Source organism: Lithobates pipiens, unplaced genomic scaffold (assembly GCF_037356315.1).
Source record: "Lithobates pipiens isolate NorthernLeopardFrog02 unplaced genomic scaffold, aLitPip1_a1.2 Scaffold_25, whole genome shotgun sequence".
NCBI lineage: Eukaryota > Metazoa > Chordata > Amphibia > Anura > Ranidae > Lithobates > Lithobates pipiens.
The window spans coordinates 46,392,867-46,412,099 of NW_027507787.1; the positions used below are offsets into that span (position 1 = coordinate 46,392,867).

General features: G+C 41.1%; 1 protein-coding gene across 2 annotated transcripts in view; it reads left to right on the forward strand.

The window, feature by feature from the left end:
- MICU1 (mitochondrial calcium uptake 1) overlaps nucleotides 1–19,233 on the forward strand; it is a 423,436-nt gene that overhangs the window by 331,549 nt on the left and 72,654 nt on the right. For both annotated transcript variants that reach the window (XM_077454409.1, XM_077454408.1), the window contains exon 10: nucleotides 11,550–11,658. In XM_077454409.1, the coding sequence (XP_077310535.1) occupies nucleotides 11,550–11,658 (109 nt within the window). The remainder of the gene's footprint in view (nucleotides 1–11,549; nucleotides 11,659–19,233) is intronic.

Sequence of the window (19,233 nt, forward strand, 5' to 3'; positions counted from 1 at the left end):
TTTATACATTACCTCTGAGTGTACACCTATATATGCCTCACAGGGTCTTCCTCCCACATATGTATGTTTGTGTGTTTGTGCTGAGAGTGAGCTGCACAGCACTCTCCCCGCAAAGGAATCCAATTTTTTGAAATGATAAAGCAGGAAAGGACCTCAAATGCAGTAATTGTCTGGCTTGCATAAGTATAAGCGTGGGGTCTCTATTCCAGACCCCAACAGAGCTGGACACTGCCCACTCTGGACCAGCTCTCGATCATGTTATCCTTGTATTTGCATATGATTGGCCATCACAGTGATCAGTCATTGTGCAGCCTGCTCTTGTACTCTCTCCATATGAATGGAGAAAAAGATTCATTATATCTTTTTCTTCTTCCTAGAGGAAGCATTTGTAAACAAAAATTGTAAAAAAAAAAAAAAAAAAGTATGTGAAAAAAAAGATTTTATCTAGTTCAGCGTCAAGGTTGGGGTGAAAGGTCAGGGTCAATGCTTTTTAGAAAAGATCAAAAAAAATATATATTATTTTTACGTGGTATCAATAGTTAGTGTCAGAGTAGTTTACAATATTGAGCTTTTTTTTCTATGATAATAAAAAAAATTAAGATATGTCTGTTACCATTTTCCACCAACTCAAAGCTCAATTTGTCCTGAATTACATTAGATAGTTGCAGTGATGTACAGTTTTATGAACAGTGTGGTTTAGGTAGGATAAAAATTGTCAAGCGCACACCATTAATAATTGGCCCCAATATGGGTATAAAAAACAAATAACATACACATGGTATTAGAGGTTGACCGATATGGGATTTTCTCTGGCCGATGCCGATACCGATATTTAGAAATCGCCATGGCCGATATATGATGCCGATTTTTTTTTTTTGGGCCGATATGCTAGGCCGATTATTTATTTTTTCCCCTTCATCTCATAAAATCTAACAGTTGGACACCTTTCCCACTGGGGCGTTTTTCAGGCACTTTAAAATGGCACCTGTAAAGTGCCTGCAAACCGGCTCCCCTGCAGTCTGTGTGGAAGCCCTGAGTGCTTTCACACTGAGGAGATGCGCTGGCAGGACGTTAAAAAAAAAAGTCCTGCAAGCAGCATCTTTCGAGTGGTGTATACCGCTTCTCCACCACTCCTGCCCATTGAAATGAATGGGCACCGCTGCCGAAGCACCTGCAATGCGATTTGGCAGCGGTGCTTTACGGGCACATTTAACCCCTTCCTGGGCCGCTAGCTGGATTATAAGTGTCTCGCTAAAATGACGGTAAAGCGCCGCTAAAACTGGCAGCGTTTTACCGTCAACGCCTGCTCGCTCCAGTGTGAAAGCAGCCTTAAGTGATACAGAAAATTTCTTACATTTATTAAACAACACAAACATCCAAACAGTTCACTTGTATGTATAATTTAGAATGAAATATATATTACACAAAAACAGGTAATCCAAACTTTTGGAAGAAAAAAAAATGGGCTAACTTTACTTTTCTTTTTTTTTTTTTTTTTAATCTGTGTATTTTTTCCAAAAAAAATTAAGTTTGAAAGACCGCTGTGCAAATACCGTGTGACATAAAATATTGCAACAACCGCTATTTTATTCCCTAGGATCTCTGCTAAATAAATATATATACGTTTTGGGGGTTCTAAGTGAATTTCTAGCAGAAAATACAGGATTTTTATTTGTAAGCATCAAGTGTCAAAAAAGATTTAGTCTTTAAATGGTTAAACTGAGAACTCTACACACTGAGTTGAGTTCATTCATTCAAGTGTAAACATTGTATCTTTTTGATCTTTTCTTGGCAGACTGCCCAGAGAGGAGACAAGTCTCTTCACTCAAGTCTCCAGGCAACTTGCACTGACTTCTATTACTGAAGTCATTTGCAAGTCGCGCTGAATATATCGTCTGCCTTTTTTAACAGCACAATCGCCCGATGCCGATTAATTAAAAAACTCCAAATATCGGCCGATATATCGGTCGACCTCTACATGGTATCATTGCGATTGTTAGCAGTAGGAGAATGTTATTTTGATTTGTGCTTTGGTGGTAGGTCATAGTAATGGCAAGACATAGAACGCTTCATTTGAAAAAAAAAATGTTCTTTTATTATTATTATGAGCCTGTTATCATTTGGTGATGAAAAAAAAATAAGCTATGTCTATTACCATTTGCCACCAACTTAAGGCTTAAAGTTGCAAAAATTCTTTTGGTGTTTTACCTTACATCATGTAGGGGTTAATCGATTACCAGAAACCTCTAAGCAGAAAGTACAACTCTGTGGTGCACATACTTGTATTTCTAGTTAACCACTTCAGCCCCGGAAGAATTTACCTCCTTCCTGACCAGCGCACTTTTTGCGATTCGGCACTGCGTCGTTTAACTGACAATTGCGCGTTCGCGCGACGTGGCTCCTAAACAAAATTGACATCCCTTTTTCCCCACAACTAGAGCTTTCTTTTGGTGGTATTGGATCCCCTCTGCGGTTTTTATTTTTTGCGCTATAAAAAAAAAAAGAGCAACAATTTTGGAAAAAAAACACATTATTTTTTACATTTTGCTATAATAAATATCCCCCAAAAATATATAAACGCTATAAGCGTTTGATTGGTTTGCGCAAAAGTTATAGCGTTTACAATATAGGGGATAGTTTTATGGCATTTTTGTTCATTTTATTTATTTAATTTTTTTACTAGTAATGGCGGCGATCAGCGATTTTTATCCTGACTGCGACATTATGGCGGACACATCGGACATTTTTGACACATTTCTGGGACCATAGTGCTATTCAAATGCACTGATTCCTCTGTAAATTACACTGGCAATGAAGGGGTTAACCACTAAGGGGCAGTGTATGGGTTAAGTGTACCCTGGGGAGTGTTTCTAACTGGGGGGCGTGTGGCTACCTGTGACACGTCACTGATCTCTGCTCCCGATCACAGGGAGCAGAGATCATTGACACTGTCACTAGTCAGAACGGGGAGATGCTTGTTTACATTAGCATCCCCCTGTTCTTCCTCCCCATGAGGCGGTCGCTGGTATCCGTGGGCACTCTTAAAGGGCCACATACAGGTATGTTAGTTTGCCTGTACAAGCCCTTCTGTCAATGTATATCAGCGTGAGGCGGTCGGCAAGCGGTTAATCTTTACAATTGTTCTTTTCTCAAAAATCTAATACATATTTTTATATATAGAATATATTTTTAGAAGTGTTTTCTTTATAAGAATGAGATTAGGAACATCCTAAATATGTTCTTGTAAGTCTTAGTACTTGAATATATTTCTTTTAACAGTATTAGCAGAGATAGACCCAACATATTCATGAAGCCTGGGGTCAACAAGCCAGCAAGTCTTGTACTATTTATGTACAACGATGGCCACTTTCATGTAAGCTTCTGCTTGTTGCTCTCTAGTACTGTGTAGAGGCTTTAGGCTTTCTTTTACGAGACAAAGAGGGTGTAGGAATTCCATTGAACTACTCTGTTGGCCTTTTCCTTCAATCTGTGGCAGTTCATCAAGAGCCAGTAGCTGTGTAACACACGTACCAATTTCTCCTTATCTCTGCATAAAGCTGTAATCTTCAGCTAAGCATTAGTGTTTAAAGCATTTTAAATGTAATAGTAAGAAACAAAAACAAGGAAATGCTATTGGAAAGGGGTGGAGGCAGAACATAGAATGAAAGCACGTCAAACAAACAAAGGTTGAAAACGCCTCAAGATAGCATATGTATGTACTGGTATTAATGAGCTTAGAAAAATGTTTCAAAGCATTGTGTTGTAGTTTGCGTGCATTAAACACCATTTTAATATATGTTTTAAATAATTTACTATGCCAGAATAAGCCTTATGGACGACCAGTTTAAAAGCACTGCAAAAATGGACCAAAATGCTGGAAAATACTGGTAGGGTGAAAAAGAACATTAAACAAAGTCCTATGATTCTGTGATTTCATAAATCAAATGTTTTCTTTTTTAGCTGGAAACATGATCAATACAATATCAATAGTTCTTTGAAATAAGATTGTGGTCTATGTAAGCATTCATTCGTCTATCATGTTACATGGCTTTGCTAAGACATTATTATTATACCAGATTTATATAGCGCCAACAGTTTGTGCAGCGCTTTACAATGTTAAGGCAGACAGTACAATTACAATACAATTCATTACAGGAGGAATCAGAGGGCCCTGCTCGGTAGAGCTTACACTCCAGGAGGAAGGGTCAAGTGTTGAAAAAGGGTGAAAAAATGAGGGATGATCTAATGAAGAAAATTAAAGTGCAGTTGTTAGATGGAGGCAGGATAAGCTTCTCTGTAGAGAGAGGTTTTCAGGGATCGCCTAGAAGTGGGTAGATTTGGAGCTAGACTGACAGATTGAGGTAGGGAATTCCAGAGGATGGGAGAGGCTCAGGAGAAGTCCTGGAGGTGAAGGGGAGCTAGAGAGCAGGAGGTCTTGGGAGGAAGGGAACAATTAGGTTGGTATTTTGAGACTAGGCTAGTCATGTAGCTGGGCAGAGTTGTAGATGGCTTTGTAAGTTATTGTTATTATTTTGAATTTAGTTTGTTGGCTGAGTGCCAGCCAGTGGAGGGATTGGCAGAGAGGGGTAGCAGACACTGAACGATTTGTAAGGTGTATGTGTCCGGCAGCAGCATTCATGATGGACTGAAGGGGGATAGCCTATTTAAAGGAAAGCCAATGAGGAGGGAGTTGCAGTAGTCGAGGTGAGAGATAACCAGGGAATGAATCGGGAGCTTTGTAGTTTCATTGGTTAGAAAGGGACATAGTTTAAAGATGTGGCAAGCGTTGGAAAGAGATTGGATGTGGGGCCAAAAGCAGTTTAGAAAAGACGAAAACACCTAGCACCCTGGCATGTGGGTATGGGTGGATAGTTGTGCCATTGCTCTTGACAGAGAAGTCAGGGGAAGAGGCACGTGGGAGAGTAGGAAATATGAGTTGAGTTTGAGGAAGTGATCTGACATCCATACAGATATGTATGTTGGTAAATTAGTGATGCGTGAGGAGACTGAGGGGTGGAGAGATAGATTTAGGTGTCATCAGCATAGAAATTATATATTGGAGGCTTACCCAGGGAGGAAGTGCAGATTGAAAATAGGAGAGGGTTAAGGACAGAACCTTGGGGGACCCTGGAAGAGAAAGTTAGAGAGGAGGAGGAAGTAGAATTGTAGATGACCCTGAAGGTGCAGTGGGATGGGTAGGATGAGAGCCATTGAAGAGCACAGTCCCAGAGATAAAGGGAGTAAAGTTTGAGGAGCAGTGGGTGGTCAACCATATCAAAGGGAGGCAAAAGGTCCAGAAGTAGGCGTACAGAATAGTGTCGGTTGGTTTTTGCTGTTAGTAAGTAATTTGTGAGTTTTAGAAGAGCAGTGTCTGAGTGTTGAGGGGGCGAAATCCAGACTGAAGAAGGTTATTCCTAATGAGGTGGTCACTCAGTTGGTTATAGACTAAGCTTTCAAGGAGTTTAGAGGAAAAGGGGAGCAAAGAGGGTGTAGATTGTTAAGATTGGCAGGGTTCTAGGATTGCTTTTTAAGCATGGGGGTGACCTGTGCATGTTTTAGAGCATTTGGGAAGAATTGGGTTAGAGCTAGAGAGGAGTTGACAGGGACTGGATGAGAAGGTGTTAATGAGAGTGATAGTCTGCTTAGCAGTGTGGAGGCAATCATTTTATTTTTGGAGTGCAGATTTGTATTGGTTGAAGTCTTTGAGAGACTTATACCGCGTATACACGATCGAAATTCCGACCAGAAAAAGACCAATGAGAACTTTTCATCGGAAAATGCGACCGTGTGTATGCTCCATCGGAATTTAGCTTTCCGAATTTCCGCCAGCCAAAAATTGATGGCATGTTCTCAATTTTCCCAACGGGAAAACTTTCTATCGGTAATTATGTTCGTGTGTATGCAATTCTGACACGCCAAAAATCACGCATGCTCAGATTCAACTATGAGACAGAAGCTATTGGCTACTGGCTATTGAACTTCCTTTTTCTAGTCCCGTCGTACGTCACCGCGTTATAAACTATCGGAATTTGATGTGACCGTGTGTAGGCAAGACAGCTTGAGCCAAATTCCGTCAGGAAAACCATCAGAGCTTTTTCTGACGAGAATTCCGATCGTGTGTATGCAGCATAAGTCAGATGCTTAAGAGCAAGGCTACATTTTTTGAGGCTTCTGGATTCATCAGTTTGACAGGGTTATAGGGGTCGAGGCCTGATTCTGTGCATAGTGAGAGGAGCGAGCTCGTCCAGCGTTAAAGACAGAAGTGCCTAGGTCGGTACAGTACAGGGGTGAGATTTCGTCATAGAGGTGGTCAGTAACAGAATCAATAAGAGAAGGGTTGAAGTGGGGAAGGTTTCTACAGGTGATGGTTAGGTGATTGGAGGGAAAGGTGGTAGAAGTGGACAGGAAGAGAGAGAAACTAATAAGGTGGTTATCAGCGAGAGAAAAAGGATTGTTGTAGTGCATAGGTAGGAGAATACAAGGTCAAGGGTGTTGCTATCACAGTGAGTAGAAGCTTGTACCCATTGCTTCAGGTCAAATGAGGAGGTTAGACTAAAGCCCCATACACACTATCAGATTTTCTGCTAATTTATTTTTTTTCCTTCAGATTTACCAAAACCATATAATATGAGGTTGAACCTTAGAAGTTTCAATTTGTATGCAATCAGGCAGGCCCTTGTACTACATGGTTTTGGTAAATCTGAAGAGAAAAATCTGCAGAAAATCGGATAGTGTGTATGGGGCTTGAGAAGTTTAGTAGATGCAGAAGTGCTAGTATTAACAGGGATGTTGGAATGTCCAGGAAGGATTGTGGGAATTTTAGAAAAGAGAAAGTAGGGTAGCCAGCAGAAAAGTCATCAAGGAAAGTCCATAATGGTCCAGGGGGCCGGTATATCGCAGCAGTTCTTGGGGAAGTCAGAGAGAACAGACACATAAAGTGAGCTTTAGAAGAGAACAGGAACAGAGAGGGAGGAGAGTAAAGAACCTGGAGGGTGCTTTGTAGGGATAGGATTCCCACTCCACCTCCCTTGAGCCCCTTAGGTCCAGGGGAGTGAGTCCAGAGAAGGCCACTGTGGGAGAGGGAAGCAGGAGAAAGTGTCGGATTCATGAAAGCAGGTTTTGAGAATTCAGCAAGTAGATTAAAGGCGTTGGTGGCAAAGGTGATGCACAGCGGTGAATTTGTTGTGTTTTTTATTTACTTTTATTTTTTTTGGTGTGTTTTGGTCCTGTTTGCCAAAATTACATTGGTCACTGAAACACCGTATGGCATAGACCCTGTGCAGACTTTTATCCACCCTGCTGTGTCTAAATGACAGGTCCATCCTTGGAGATGACAGACACGTTTTACATATATATTAAAGCCTGTATAGGTGTGGAGCAGCGGTCTACAAACTGTGGACCATAAGATGGATGCTTGCTTTTATTTTGACCCTTGAGTATTCTGCTTACAGATATTAAGCAATATAAATGCTGAAACATTATTTCTTTCACCGACAGTAATGATTGGGTACTATTCCTTTTACCTATAACAATGATGGGGCACTACTTGTCCCACTGATGCCAAGGATGGGGCACTACTTGTCCCACTGATGCCAAGAATGGGGCACTACTTGTCCCACTGATGCCAAGGATGGGGCACTACTTGTCCCACTGTTGCCAAGGATGGGGCACTACTTGTCCCACTGATGCCAAGGATGGTGCATTATTCCGATCATTAATACCTATTATGGGACACAATACTTCCTTCAACTGACCATAAGCGCTATGTAATTTTTTTCACCCCTGCTGACTTAAGTCTGCCCCCACCTCTAAAGTCTGAAGGACAATAAACTGGCCCTTTGATTAAAAAGTTTGGAGGCCCCTGGTGTGAAGGAAGAGCGGAGTGGTGAGCTGTGTTTGTAAGATTCACTTAAAGAGGAGTTCCCTCCAAAAATGGAACTTCTGCTTTAAGGGAAGGTGACCCCCTGACACGCCACATTTGCCATGTGTTTTTGGGAGAGAGCGGAAACCATAATTTTAGAGGGTTATGGCTCCTACTTCCTCCTGGCGCACCATGGCGCCGGAAGCAAATTAACCTCTCCACCCTCCCTCTCAGCAGTCATCTGGGACACGTCACAGATCTCAGATGATTGCTTGGCCAGTCACAGCGTTGCACGGCTCACGCATGATCAATGCGTGGCGGCAGTGACAATGCCGTACCACAGAGAGGAGGGGGGTGAGGAGTGGTGCTTCGTTCCCCCGCATCTCTGGACCCTGGGACAGTTAAGTGTCCAATTATTAAAAGTCAGCAGCTGCAGTATTTGTAGCTGCTGACTTTACTTTTTTTTTTTTTTTTTTTTTTAAGTGGAACCCTGCTTTAACTGCTCATATGAAAGTACTCTAGAGTGCAAGGTTTACTCTACACCATTAATAAATTATTAGCTACATTTTCCCCTTTTCAACCTGCACTAACTAAATATGTTTTTTGCTTATTTGTTACTGGCAAAATTTTAATAATTTTACCTGTATTGTGTCTTTAATAATACAGGACAATGTGTATGTCTGTTGTATGTAACCTAATCGCAAAATTTTGCCTAACGTTGCTTTTACGGTATGACATCGAGTGAATAATTGCTGGCTTTCCTACATTCTAAATGCTGTTAAAAGGTTAGCCTTAATATGCAAGTCTCATTTGTCTTCTTAAAATATATTATGTCCTATATAAAGTAATCATATTTTTAGATCTAGTAGAGGAAATAGGTAAATGAAACGTATTTAAGTAGACATGACTCACTGTGCTCTGATTAATGGCCTTACCTCTAATCAGACATGGAATTACACTGCACAAAAGCTCTAAAAGAAAATCTGTGAATAAAACATGACTGTGATACGTCGTGTAAACCGTAAGATTGTTTTGCTTTTATTGGCAGTTCCTAATTTGTTTATACTCCTTACACAGTAAGTGCACCCGTAAACTGATATTCTGAAAATTGGGCATTGGAGACCCAAATAAGTTAAATAACTTGGCTTGAGTCTTGTATCTCTTAGAGAGTCTAATGATTAGATATTGCCTTTGTAGTTTCTGATTCCAATTCCTTTAAAACCCCAATTCCAGAAAGGCTGGGAGGCTGTGTTAGGCTAGTTTCACACTGGGGGCGTTGGCAGTTAAACGCTGATAATTTTAGCGCTGCTTTACCACTGTAATAGCGGTGCTTTTCAGCCGCTAGCAGAGCGCATTTAACCCCCACTAGCGGCCGTCTAAAAGCTTAATAGCATCTGCAAAGTGCCACTGCCCAAGTGCTTTGCGGGCGCTTCAGCGGCAATGCCCATTGATTCCAATGGAAGGGGCGGTGGAGGAGCGGTGTATTCACCGCTTCCGCACCATCCAAAAGATGCTGCTTGCAGGATTTTTTCCAATGTCTTGCAAGCGCATCGCCCCAGTGTAAAAGCACTTGGGCTCTCACACTGGGTCTGCAGGGGAGGCGTTTTTCAAGCGCTTTACAGGCACTATTTTTAGGCCTTTGGTGCCTGAAAAACGCCTCAGTGTGAAAGTAACCTAAAATCTACATAAAAGCAGAATATAATGATTTATTATTATTATACAGGATTTATATAGCGCCAACAGTTTACACAGCGCTTTACAACATCTGGGAGGATGGTACAAATCCAATACAGGAGGAATCAGAGGGCCCTGCTCTTTTAGAGCATGGAACAAAGGGTAGTAGCTGTGGGTGATGATCAGATGGACAAAATGAAAATACAGTTGTTGGGTGTTGTTAGGTGTGGGTAGGATAGGCTTCTCTGAAGAGAAGGGTTTTCAGGCATTTTCTAAAAGCTAATAGAGTAGGAGATAAGCAGACAGATTGGGGTAAGGCGTTCCATAGGCTTGGAGAGGCCCTGGTAAAGTCCTGGAGGAGGGGATGAGAGAGCTAGAGAGCAGGAGGTCTTGCAAAGAATAAAGAGAATTATTAGGTTTGTATTTTGAGACTAGGTCAGTGATGTACCCAGGGGCAGAGTTGTGGATGGCTTTGTAGGTAGTCATTAATCTTTTGAATTTAATTTGTTGGGTGAGCGGAAGCCAGTGGAGGGATTGACAGAGAGGCGCTGCAGACACACAGCGATTAGGTAAGGTGGATGAGTCTGGCAGCAGCATTTATGATGGATTGAAGGGGCGATAAAGTATGTTGGGGTAAGCCAATGAGGAGGGAGTTGCAGTAATCTGTGAGAGATGACTAGGGAGTGAATTAAGAGCTTTGTAGTGACATTGGTTAGAAAGGCATGTATTTTGGAGATGTTGCAGAGGTTGAGGTGGCAAGATTTGAACAGTGATTGGATGTGGGGTTTAAAGGAGAGTTCAGAGTCCAGGACTACTCCTAGAACCTTGGCATGCGGGGATGGGATGATAGTTGTGCCATCGATTTTGACAGATATCGGGGGAGGGGGCACATGGTGGAGGAAAAATTATAAGTTCGGTTTTGGATAAATTGAGTTTGAGCAAGTGGTGTGACATCCAGACTGATATATCCGATAGTAAATTGGTGATACGTGAGGAGAATGATGGTGTGAGTTGAGGTGTAGAGAAAAAGATTTGAGCGTCATCGGCGTAGAGATTTTATTGGAAGCCATGGGAGGCTATCAGGTGACCCAGGGTAGAAGTGTAGATTGAAAAAAGGAGGAGTTCAAGAACCGAATCTTGGGCAACTCCAACAAAGAAAGGAAGAATTAGAAGTCTGAGACCCCAGATCCCACCCCTGCCTTTAAAAGCATTCAAAACACCAAGACCTGTGCTTTTGAATGTTTTAAATTTTTTTTTAAATGGTGCCATTGACATCCTGGTTAACTAGAATTGATGTCAGGTCATCTCTTTCCGGTTACCATAGCGGAGAGCTGATCCCGGCTTTGTTCCCTCCCGCTGTTTGTAAAACCAATCCCCCCTCTCTAAAAAATAATAATAATACTGTAGGCATCATCCCGGTACAACCACTTGAAGTCCAGCAATGTACAGGCATGTTGCTGGTCGGCATTAAAGTACCATTCAGCTCCAGTTTGTAAATTTTAAACATAGATCCTTATGGGAGTGCTGATTGTCCCTTTAAACAAGCTGCTAGCAGGCTTCAGAACTTCTTGAAGCTTTATTGAATACTGGCTGAATCCTGCTAGCAGATTGCTTAAAGTGACAATCGACACTCCCATTAGGGTCTGTGTTCAACATTTAGAACCTGGAGTAAAATGGTACTTTAAAAAGTTCAACAAAGCTTGCTGTTAAAACTGCTCTTATTTAAGCTTAAGCCTGTTTGAGAAAGGCCAAAAGAAATATAAATTTTATTTAATTTCTGCTACACACATTTTGATGGGGACAAGTGCTATGCACTAAGGGACCCCATGAGGACTTCTGGTGATTTATCTTCCTTAATTCTTCTGTCGCGATTATACCAATTGTGTTGTTACCCTTAATTTAGCAACAGTTTCTGCTGCCGACATGGGTTAACTAAATATACTAAATGTATTTAGTATATACTAATATACTAAAACTGTGTCCCTTACCCATCTGCTTCCAATGTTTTTTGCAGGGCCTGACTTTTCAAGAAGTTGAACATTTCTTTACTTTCCTAAAGAACATTAATGATGTGGACACAGCTCTAAGTTTTTACCACATGGCAGGTGCCTCCCTGGATAAAGGTATTTCCCTCTGTGGTCCTGACTGTATCACTTTATACTGTTATGTGGTGCATTAACCCTTTTGTTGCCAGTCGTATTTTTTTTTTTTTTTGCACACATTTTTTTAAAAAAAATTAAGGCCTGAAAATTGCTTAAAACCCCCAAAATATTATATATTTCCTGAAAGCAAACACGCTAGAGAATAGTAAAATAGTGGTAGTTCCAATCTTTTATGTCAAACGATATTACCAAAGGTCTAGGATCTCAAAGTTTCAGTAAAAAAATGAACTAAAGTTAATTTTAGAGTACACAGATGCAGTAAAGTACCCAATGTTGTGGTAAAATATAAAAGCTGAGTTTGCACCAATTGAATAGGTACCCAACATGTCAAGCCTTACATTTGGGTGAGCCTGTGAAATGGCGACAGTATCCTATATTTTCCATTGGCATTGCGTTAAAAGCATCAGTTTAGTGTTAGAGGAGGTCTGGTGCCAGAATTATCCCTCTCAGTGCAATGTGCGCAGTGATATGTAACTTGTGTATCACAGAAAATGTTTTCATGTGTAGGTACCCCCAATGCTTGCAGTTAGCTTCATGCATGAGTGGGGGGCGGGAGCCTAATTTTTTAGGGAGGATTTTATGTGGTTGGGTGTAACTTACATTTTTTACAATTTAAAAAAAATGTTTTTACTTAACTTTTTTTTTTCATCGCATGGGACAAAAATGGGATGATTTTTTTTGGTGACAGGTTCTCTTTAATGAGTCATCCGGGGTCTAAAAGACTGATGGGGGACCTGGAAGCAATGTTTTGCACAATGCTTCTGATCAGCTACAAGAGGGGGAGGAAATCAGATGCATGTTCACTCAGCCCATTCTACCCAGCGGCAATCTCCATGCCAATTCCCGGCCCGCAAATGGGCAAGAGGAGCCTCAGATAGATGACAGGGATGCGTGCAGGCATGTGCATTACTGGGGGAGAGTGTGTGGATGTAATCCTCCAGCCAGAAGTCGGCTTGTCTGATATACTGTATACACATTGTATAAAACGCCCCTGGTGCCAGGTCCATACAAGGTACAGATCAGTTATGGATTGCTTAATCTCAGCAACCTTTTTCTTCCTAAGGCTAAGAGCAGAGAGAATATTTAGAGAAAAATATTTTCCCAAATAGCCAGGGTATTAAAGCTGTCAGATATATTTGGTATTAGTTAACTCTTTAACCGGAACTAGAATAATGATTTTTACATTGTAGATACTGTAGATAGTAAACAGAAGCAGAGACTGTAATTCTGGCTCTGCTTGCTTCAGTGGTTTGCTTCAAAACAGAATTACAAATTCATCCTGGTCCATTAATTTGTGAAAGTTGTTAATTCCCATGAAAAGGGCATCCATTGTACTCTTCCAGTAATTAAAACTGATTGAGAAGGATGTGCAATGTGTGGATAGACAGCAAGAATGTACTGCCACTAAATGTTCTGACCAGATTCTGCATAACATTTTTCAGAGTGCAAACATCTTTCTAGGGACATACACATCATTTCTTCCTAATATATTGATTTTCAGTACAAATTATTTAATATTGTAAAAGCATTGCAGTGGTGCAAGAAAAAGTTTACTTAAAATAAAACTTCCCTACTTGGAGAATTTTAATTAACCACCTTTGTACGTTTAGGATAACAAGTTTCTGCTGCAATGATATCTTATATTGGATAACAATGCATTTAATTTTTTTATATTGCCTCTTTTAAGCAAAATCTTGGGATGATAAATAAAGATGTATTTTGCTGTCACCCATGTAGTGCTGCACTCTATTCCATCCTTGCTTATTATTAATATTGTTAACTAAACTGGGTTACATTCATTAAAGCTGGACAAAACTTTTCATTTAAATATATCTCTTAATAGCCACAGTGGTTATAAATCCACTTTATATGCACCAAATATTTTACAAATCCAGATATTACCTTCTAAAAGTAGCTATGACCTCGTCATTGTGTTGTACATAACTAGTGCAGAGAGCAAAGCTGTGGAAGGGACCCAACAGACCCTATCCACTACAGTCTGTCTTCAGAAAACTGCAGTAGTCGTACTATTGTGCAATGTTTCTCAGTCCTCAAGTACCCCCAACAGGTCATGTTTTCAGGCTTTCCATTATCTTGCACAGGTGATTTGATCAGTTTCACTGCCTTAGTAATTACCACAACCGTTTCATTTGAGGGATATCCTGAAAACATGACCTATTTTTGGTACTTGAGGACTGGCATTGAGAAACATTGCTATAGTGAACCTGTGGACAGGCTGTGGATAGTCAAATGTTTCCATGTGCTCCGCAGCAAGTCCTTATTGACCTCTAGAACAGCAGGTGCTGTGAAGCAATTAACCCTCCAAACTCACCGCAAAAGCTCAACTTGTTCTCTCAGCAGCTCAACTCTCCGTGCTCTCTCCTTCCAGAGCCCCTGCTTTGTGTTTTCCATACAGATTAGAAGGTGGCTGTTTGAAATGGGGAGCAGGGTAAGCTGAGCTGCTGTGATTATAACTTGAGCAATATCCGTGCTTCTGCTGTGAATCTTGAGGATAAATTGTTCCACTGTGCTTGTAGCTATAGAGTTAGATTAGGGCTTGTTTTAAAGCTCATTTGCTGCTAAAGAATATTTAGGCCCCCCCCCCCCCAAAAAGAAAAACTTCCAAAAAAACAAGAGGGGGGCATAAATTGCAACTTCCCCTTTATTCTTCAAGACTTGTGAAAAATAGATCAGCAGTGGTCACAACATTTCATTTCAGAACTATAACTGTTGTTTTCAGTTAACCACTTCGCGCAAAATCATGTACCTGTATGTAATTTTGCTGAAGTGATTGTACCGGGTGATGCCTGCAGCCAGAGGCACCACCACAGTAGTGTTTGTTAGAGCTGGTGGTCGAGTGATAAGTGATAGCAACCGATGCGGCTAATGAGCTGCACTACCGTTATCACAAGCAACAAGAAGGGACGCCCCCCCTCCTGCCGCCGCTCCGTCTGAGTCTCCCGTCCCACTGGGAGACCCGAGTGACCAGCTGGTACATCCGGCGGCTGGCCGAAGTCCCAAACAAAGCGTTAATCGGCTCTGATCAGGCCTCCGATGTAGTAACCCGGAAGCAAAATCACATCGCTTCCAATTTACTCAGCAGCCAAAAAGTATTCAAAAATGCAGATTTTGGCGTTTTGAATACTTTGAAGTGCAGAGTAGAGTTTGGGGTCTTTATACCCCAGATACCTCCATAAAAAATACCTGTCATTGCCCATTAGTGTCACAAAAGATGTTTACATTCCTTGTGACAGCAATAAAAGTGATCAGAATTTTTTTTTTAAAGGAACAATGTAAAAATTATAAAAAATAAATAATAAAAAATAGATATTTTTAAAGACCCCGCCGTCCCCCTTTGTTTGCACACCAAAGAAAGCCCATAGTCAAGTTGCGCCCGCAAATGTAAACAGTGTTCAAATCACACATGTGAGGTATTGCTGCAATCATTAGTGCGAGAGCAATAATCCCAGCAAAATACCTCCTCTGTAATTCTAAACTGGTTACCGTTGAAAAAGTTTAAACGTCGCCTATGGAGATTTTTAAGTACTGTAGATTGACACCATGTTAATTATGTATTTACTTGGCGTATTATCTTTCACCATATGCAATACAATTGGGCTAACTTAACTGTTTTTTCTTAGTTTTTAATTCAAAAAGTGTATTTTTTCCTTAACAAAATTGTGTTTGAAAGACTGCTGCGCAAATACTGTGTAACATAAAATATTGCAATGACCGCAATGATATTCTCTAGGGTCTTTGCTAAAATATATATATATATATATATATATATATATATATATATATATATATATATATATATATATATATATATAATGTTTGGGGGTTCTAAGTAATTTTCTAGCAAGAAATTATGATTTTAACTTGTAAATAACAAATGTCAGAAATAGGCTTGATCTTGAAGTGGTTAAACTGATCTTTGTATGAGTATGAGGGCTTTGAAAGTGCCAGAACTGTAATATATCTATTATATTTATTCTTCATCCTACAGTAAACATGATCGCTTGACATTTTGTGGATACAAATACAGTGCACACATAGAGTTGTAATGTAATAGATGACCCTTGTTGACCTGACCCTTCATAGATCTTGCTGTGAATGACTAGAACAGGAGAGTAGTTTATGAAACACATTTTTTCTTTCCTTCCAGCCATTGATTCAAATTCATAAAATAAGGGTAACGCAGAAATATATGTGCATTCAATTCTAGCCTTTGCAGTTATAACAGGAAATGGCATGACTATTATTGCGAAGTGTCACTTCTACAATGCTCATTTATCCATCCTTGACTTTTGTGTCTCCCACACTAAGATTAAATTGTACCTATAAATAATATTGGTATCTTGGCAACTTGAAATGTGGAAGCAAGCTCTGCTCAAACTATCATACACCTGTCCTTAGAAACATTACTATGCATTATTTAAATCTGTACAGTGTAATGGTTTCCGTGGGAAAATAGTTAATTATGGTTGTTTGCAGCCTAATACTCATGTGTGCATCCATTGTTTAAAACCACTTCCCTACCGCACATAGTCAAATGACGTCCTTGACTTTGTACGGGGATATCTGAATGATGCCTGTAGCTACAGGCATCATTCAGATATCATTCTTTCCAGCCGGTGATTCTGTGCATGATAAGAATGATCATAGCGGCAGTTCCGCTGCTTGATCTTTTTTATAGACAACGGGAGGGGTCACCCCCCTTTCCCGCCGCCATTCGGTGCTTCTCCGGGCTCTCCCATGCCATTGGGAGCCCGGAGAAAGAATCGGCTGGTGCCGGATGACGATGATGGAGATTTCCAGTGACCAGATGGTAACCAGTCATCTCTATGACCGTCGGAGGCCCGGGTGCGACATTATGACGTCACGCCTGGGTTCCTGGATTTAAACAAAGCCGCGATCGCGGCTATCCGCATGAGATTGTGAATTTTTTTTTTTTTTTATCGATCTCATGCTTTGCAGCCTGGAGGAGATATTTGGGGTCTTATTGACCTTGCATCTCTCCATAAAGAGGACCTGTCACAATAGATTCCTATTACAAGGGATGTTTATGTTCTTTGTAATAGGAATAAAAGTGATCAAAAAAAAATGTAAAAAAAAGTGTCAAAATATAAAAAATTAAGTAAAATTTTAAAAAATGTTTAAAAACCGGTAGCTTGCACTCAGAAGCGAATGTACACGCAAGTCCTGCCCACATATGTAAGCGCCATTCAAACCACACATGTGAGGTATCACCGCGTGCGTTATAGCATGTGCAGCAATTCTAGCGCTAGACCTCGTCTGTAACTCTAAAATGGTAACCTGTAAAATGGAGATTTTTAAGTACTGAAGTTTGGCACCATTCCATGAGTGTGCGCAATTTTAAAGCGTGACATGTTAGGTGTCTATTTACTCAAATTGGGCTAACTTTACTGCTTTATTTTTTAATTCATTCCAAAAAAAGGAGTTTGAAAAATTATTGTGCAAATACCGCGCGAGATAAAAAGTTGCAATGACCGCCATTTTATTCCCTAGGGTGTCTGCTAAAAATACGTATATAATTTTTGGGGGTTCCGAGTAATTTTCTAGCAAAACAATTATGATTTTTTCATGTAGGAGAAAAGTACCAGAATAGGCGTGGTATGTAAGTGGTTTTGTATAATTAATTTATGCCTTTTATAATGACTGGGTTTACAATCAGCTGTAGCTCAATGTGAAACAAATTTCCAGAAGGCCAGGTTTCTGTTATCTGACCACAGACTGGAAAGGTGAGGGATTTTGGTCAGCATGCAGCTTAGGAAGGATGGTAATCTCTCTTGGCATCATATGTGCCTTGGTATATAAAAAGGTCAGATTTCAATGGTATTATGAAAGTTCACTTCATTTAAGGTGGATATCACAAAATGAAAGATGCTCAAACAACATTTCTGTGATGTAATTTGTGACAGAGAGAGGTGCTGTCACTGTAATAATGCAGACAAATGTGACACAGGATTCACATTTTAGGGTTAATGCGAGGTTCAGAATGATCATATCTCAGTGAATAAGCTGTGCGTTCGGCTTTTTCCAGATTCTGTAGTTCTGGATCAGGACATTCCATCCTGCGTTTGGATTTTGCTGGATGCCTGCAACCTGGCTGACTACACAGGTGTGCAGGTTTATTATATAATCGGGTCTGAGGATAGCTCAGAGCTCCCAGTTTGGAGACCACTCGCAGTGCAGCAGACGGAAAGTCTCACCCGGTGTCAGTGAACCCCAGCTAGAAGCCAAGAGACAGAGGGTCTCACCAAGGGCTCAGAGGTGCCCCATTCAGGAGACGGAAGTTTCAGTTCCAGAAGTCAGATCGGCTCCTATTGGGGGTGTCAGGAGAACCCCAATCCTTAGGCCAGAGGTTGGCAGTGCAGCAGGGCACTGTAACTAAAGGCTAAAAGAGCCAAGTGTTCCACGAGAGCTAGACAACACAGTCAAAGGGACTGATAAGAGGAGCAGCAGTGCTGCCAACAAGTGAGCCAGGTTGCGCTGTATTTTTGTTTATGCATATTATTATGTGGAAGAAACCTCTGCATGGGCAATTGATGTACAAGTGAACTTAAAGCGGAGCTCCACCCTTAAGTGGAGCTTCCGCTCATTGGAACCCTCCCCCCCTCTGGCACCACAATTGGCACCTTTCAGGGGGGAGGGGGGTGCAGATACCTGTATAGTACAGGTGTTTGCACCCACTTCCGGCATAGATATCCGCAGAATCTGCGGATATTTATGTCACTTCCTGCAGTCTGCAGGGAAACGCACGCATCCCAGAGACAGCGGGGACCATCCTTATTGTGCAGCGCGACTTGCGCATGCGCATTAGGGAACCGGGAAGTGAAGCCGCAAGGCTCCACTTCCTGATTCCCATACCCAAGATGGCGGCGGCAGCAGCACCGGAGAACCGATCGAGACATCAGCTTCGGGTGCCGACATCGCGGGCGTGCTGGGTGGGTAAGTGTCCTTATTTTAAAAGTCAGCAGCTGTAGTATTTGTAGCTGCTGACTTAAAAAAAAAAAAAAAAAAAACGGTGGAACTCCCGCTTTAACCGTTTTTTAATAAAAGTGAAGTGCCATGCCCTAAAATAGAGTTTTGGACTGGCGCAACTCATTGTAAATGCACCTATCACTTGAGTTTATCTCACACTGTGTACGCGTGTAAAGCAGCTTGTGTATGGGCCATGTCCTCTCATAATCTGCCCTTCTGTGTCCAAAAAGTAGAAGTATGGCCCAAGCTTTTTTTTTTTTTTTTTTTTTTTTTTTTTTTTGCAATACTTGTGTCATGGGATGCACTTACTTTTGCTCTCTTATGACCCAAAATTCAGCTGAAAGCAGATTATCTTTGGCTGAAGTCACAGAGCCTCTCCAGGCTCTGGAAAGATTCTTACCATGTTGTTTGCATTCCACATGGATGCCTGATCAGCAGTGTGGCAGAGAGCAGGAGCCATCTGTGCCCATCCCCTTCCCAGCACAGCACTCCAGTGAGCACTTAAGCACAGCAGAGAGCAGTGACTTA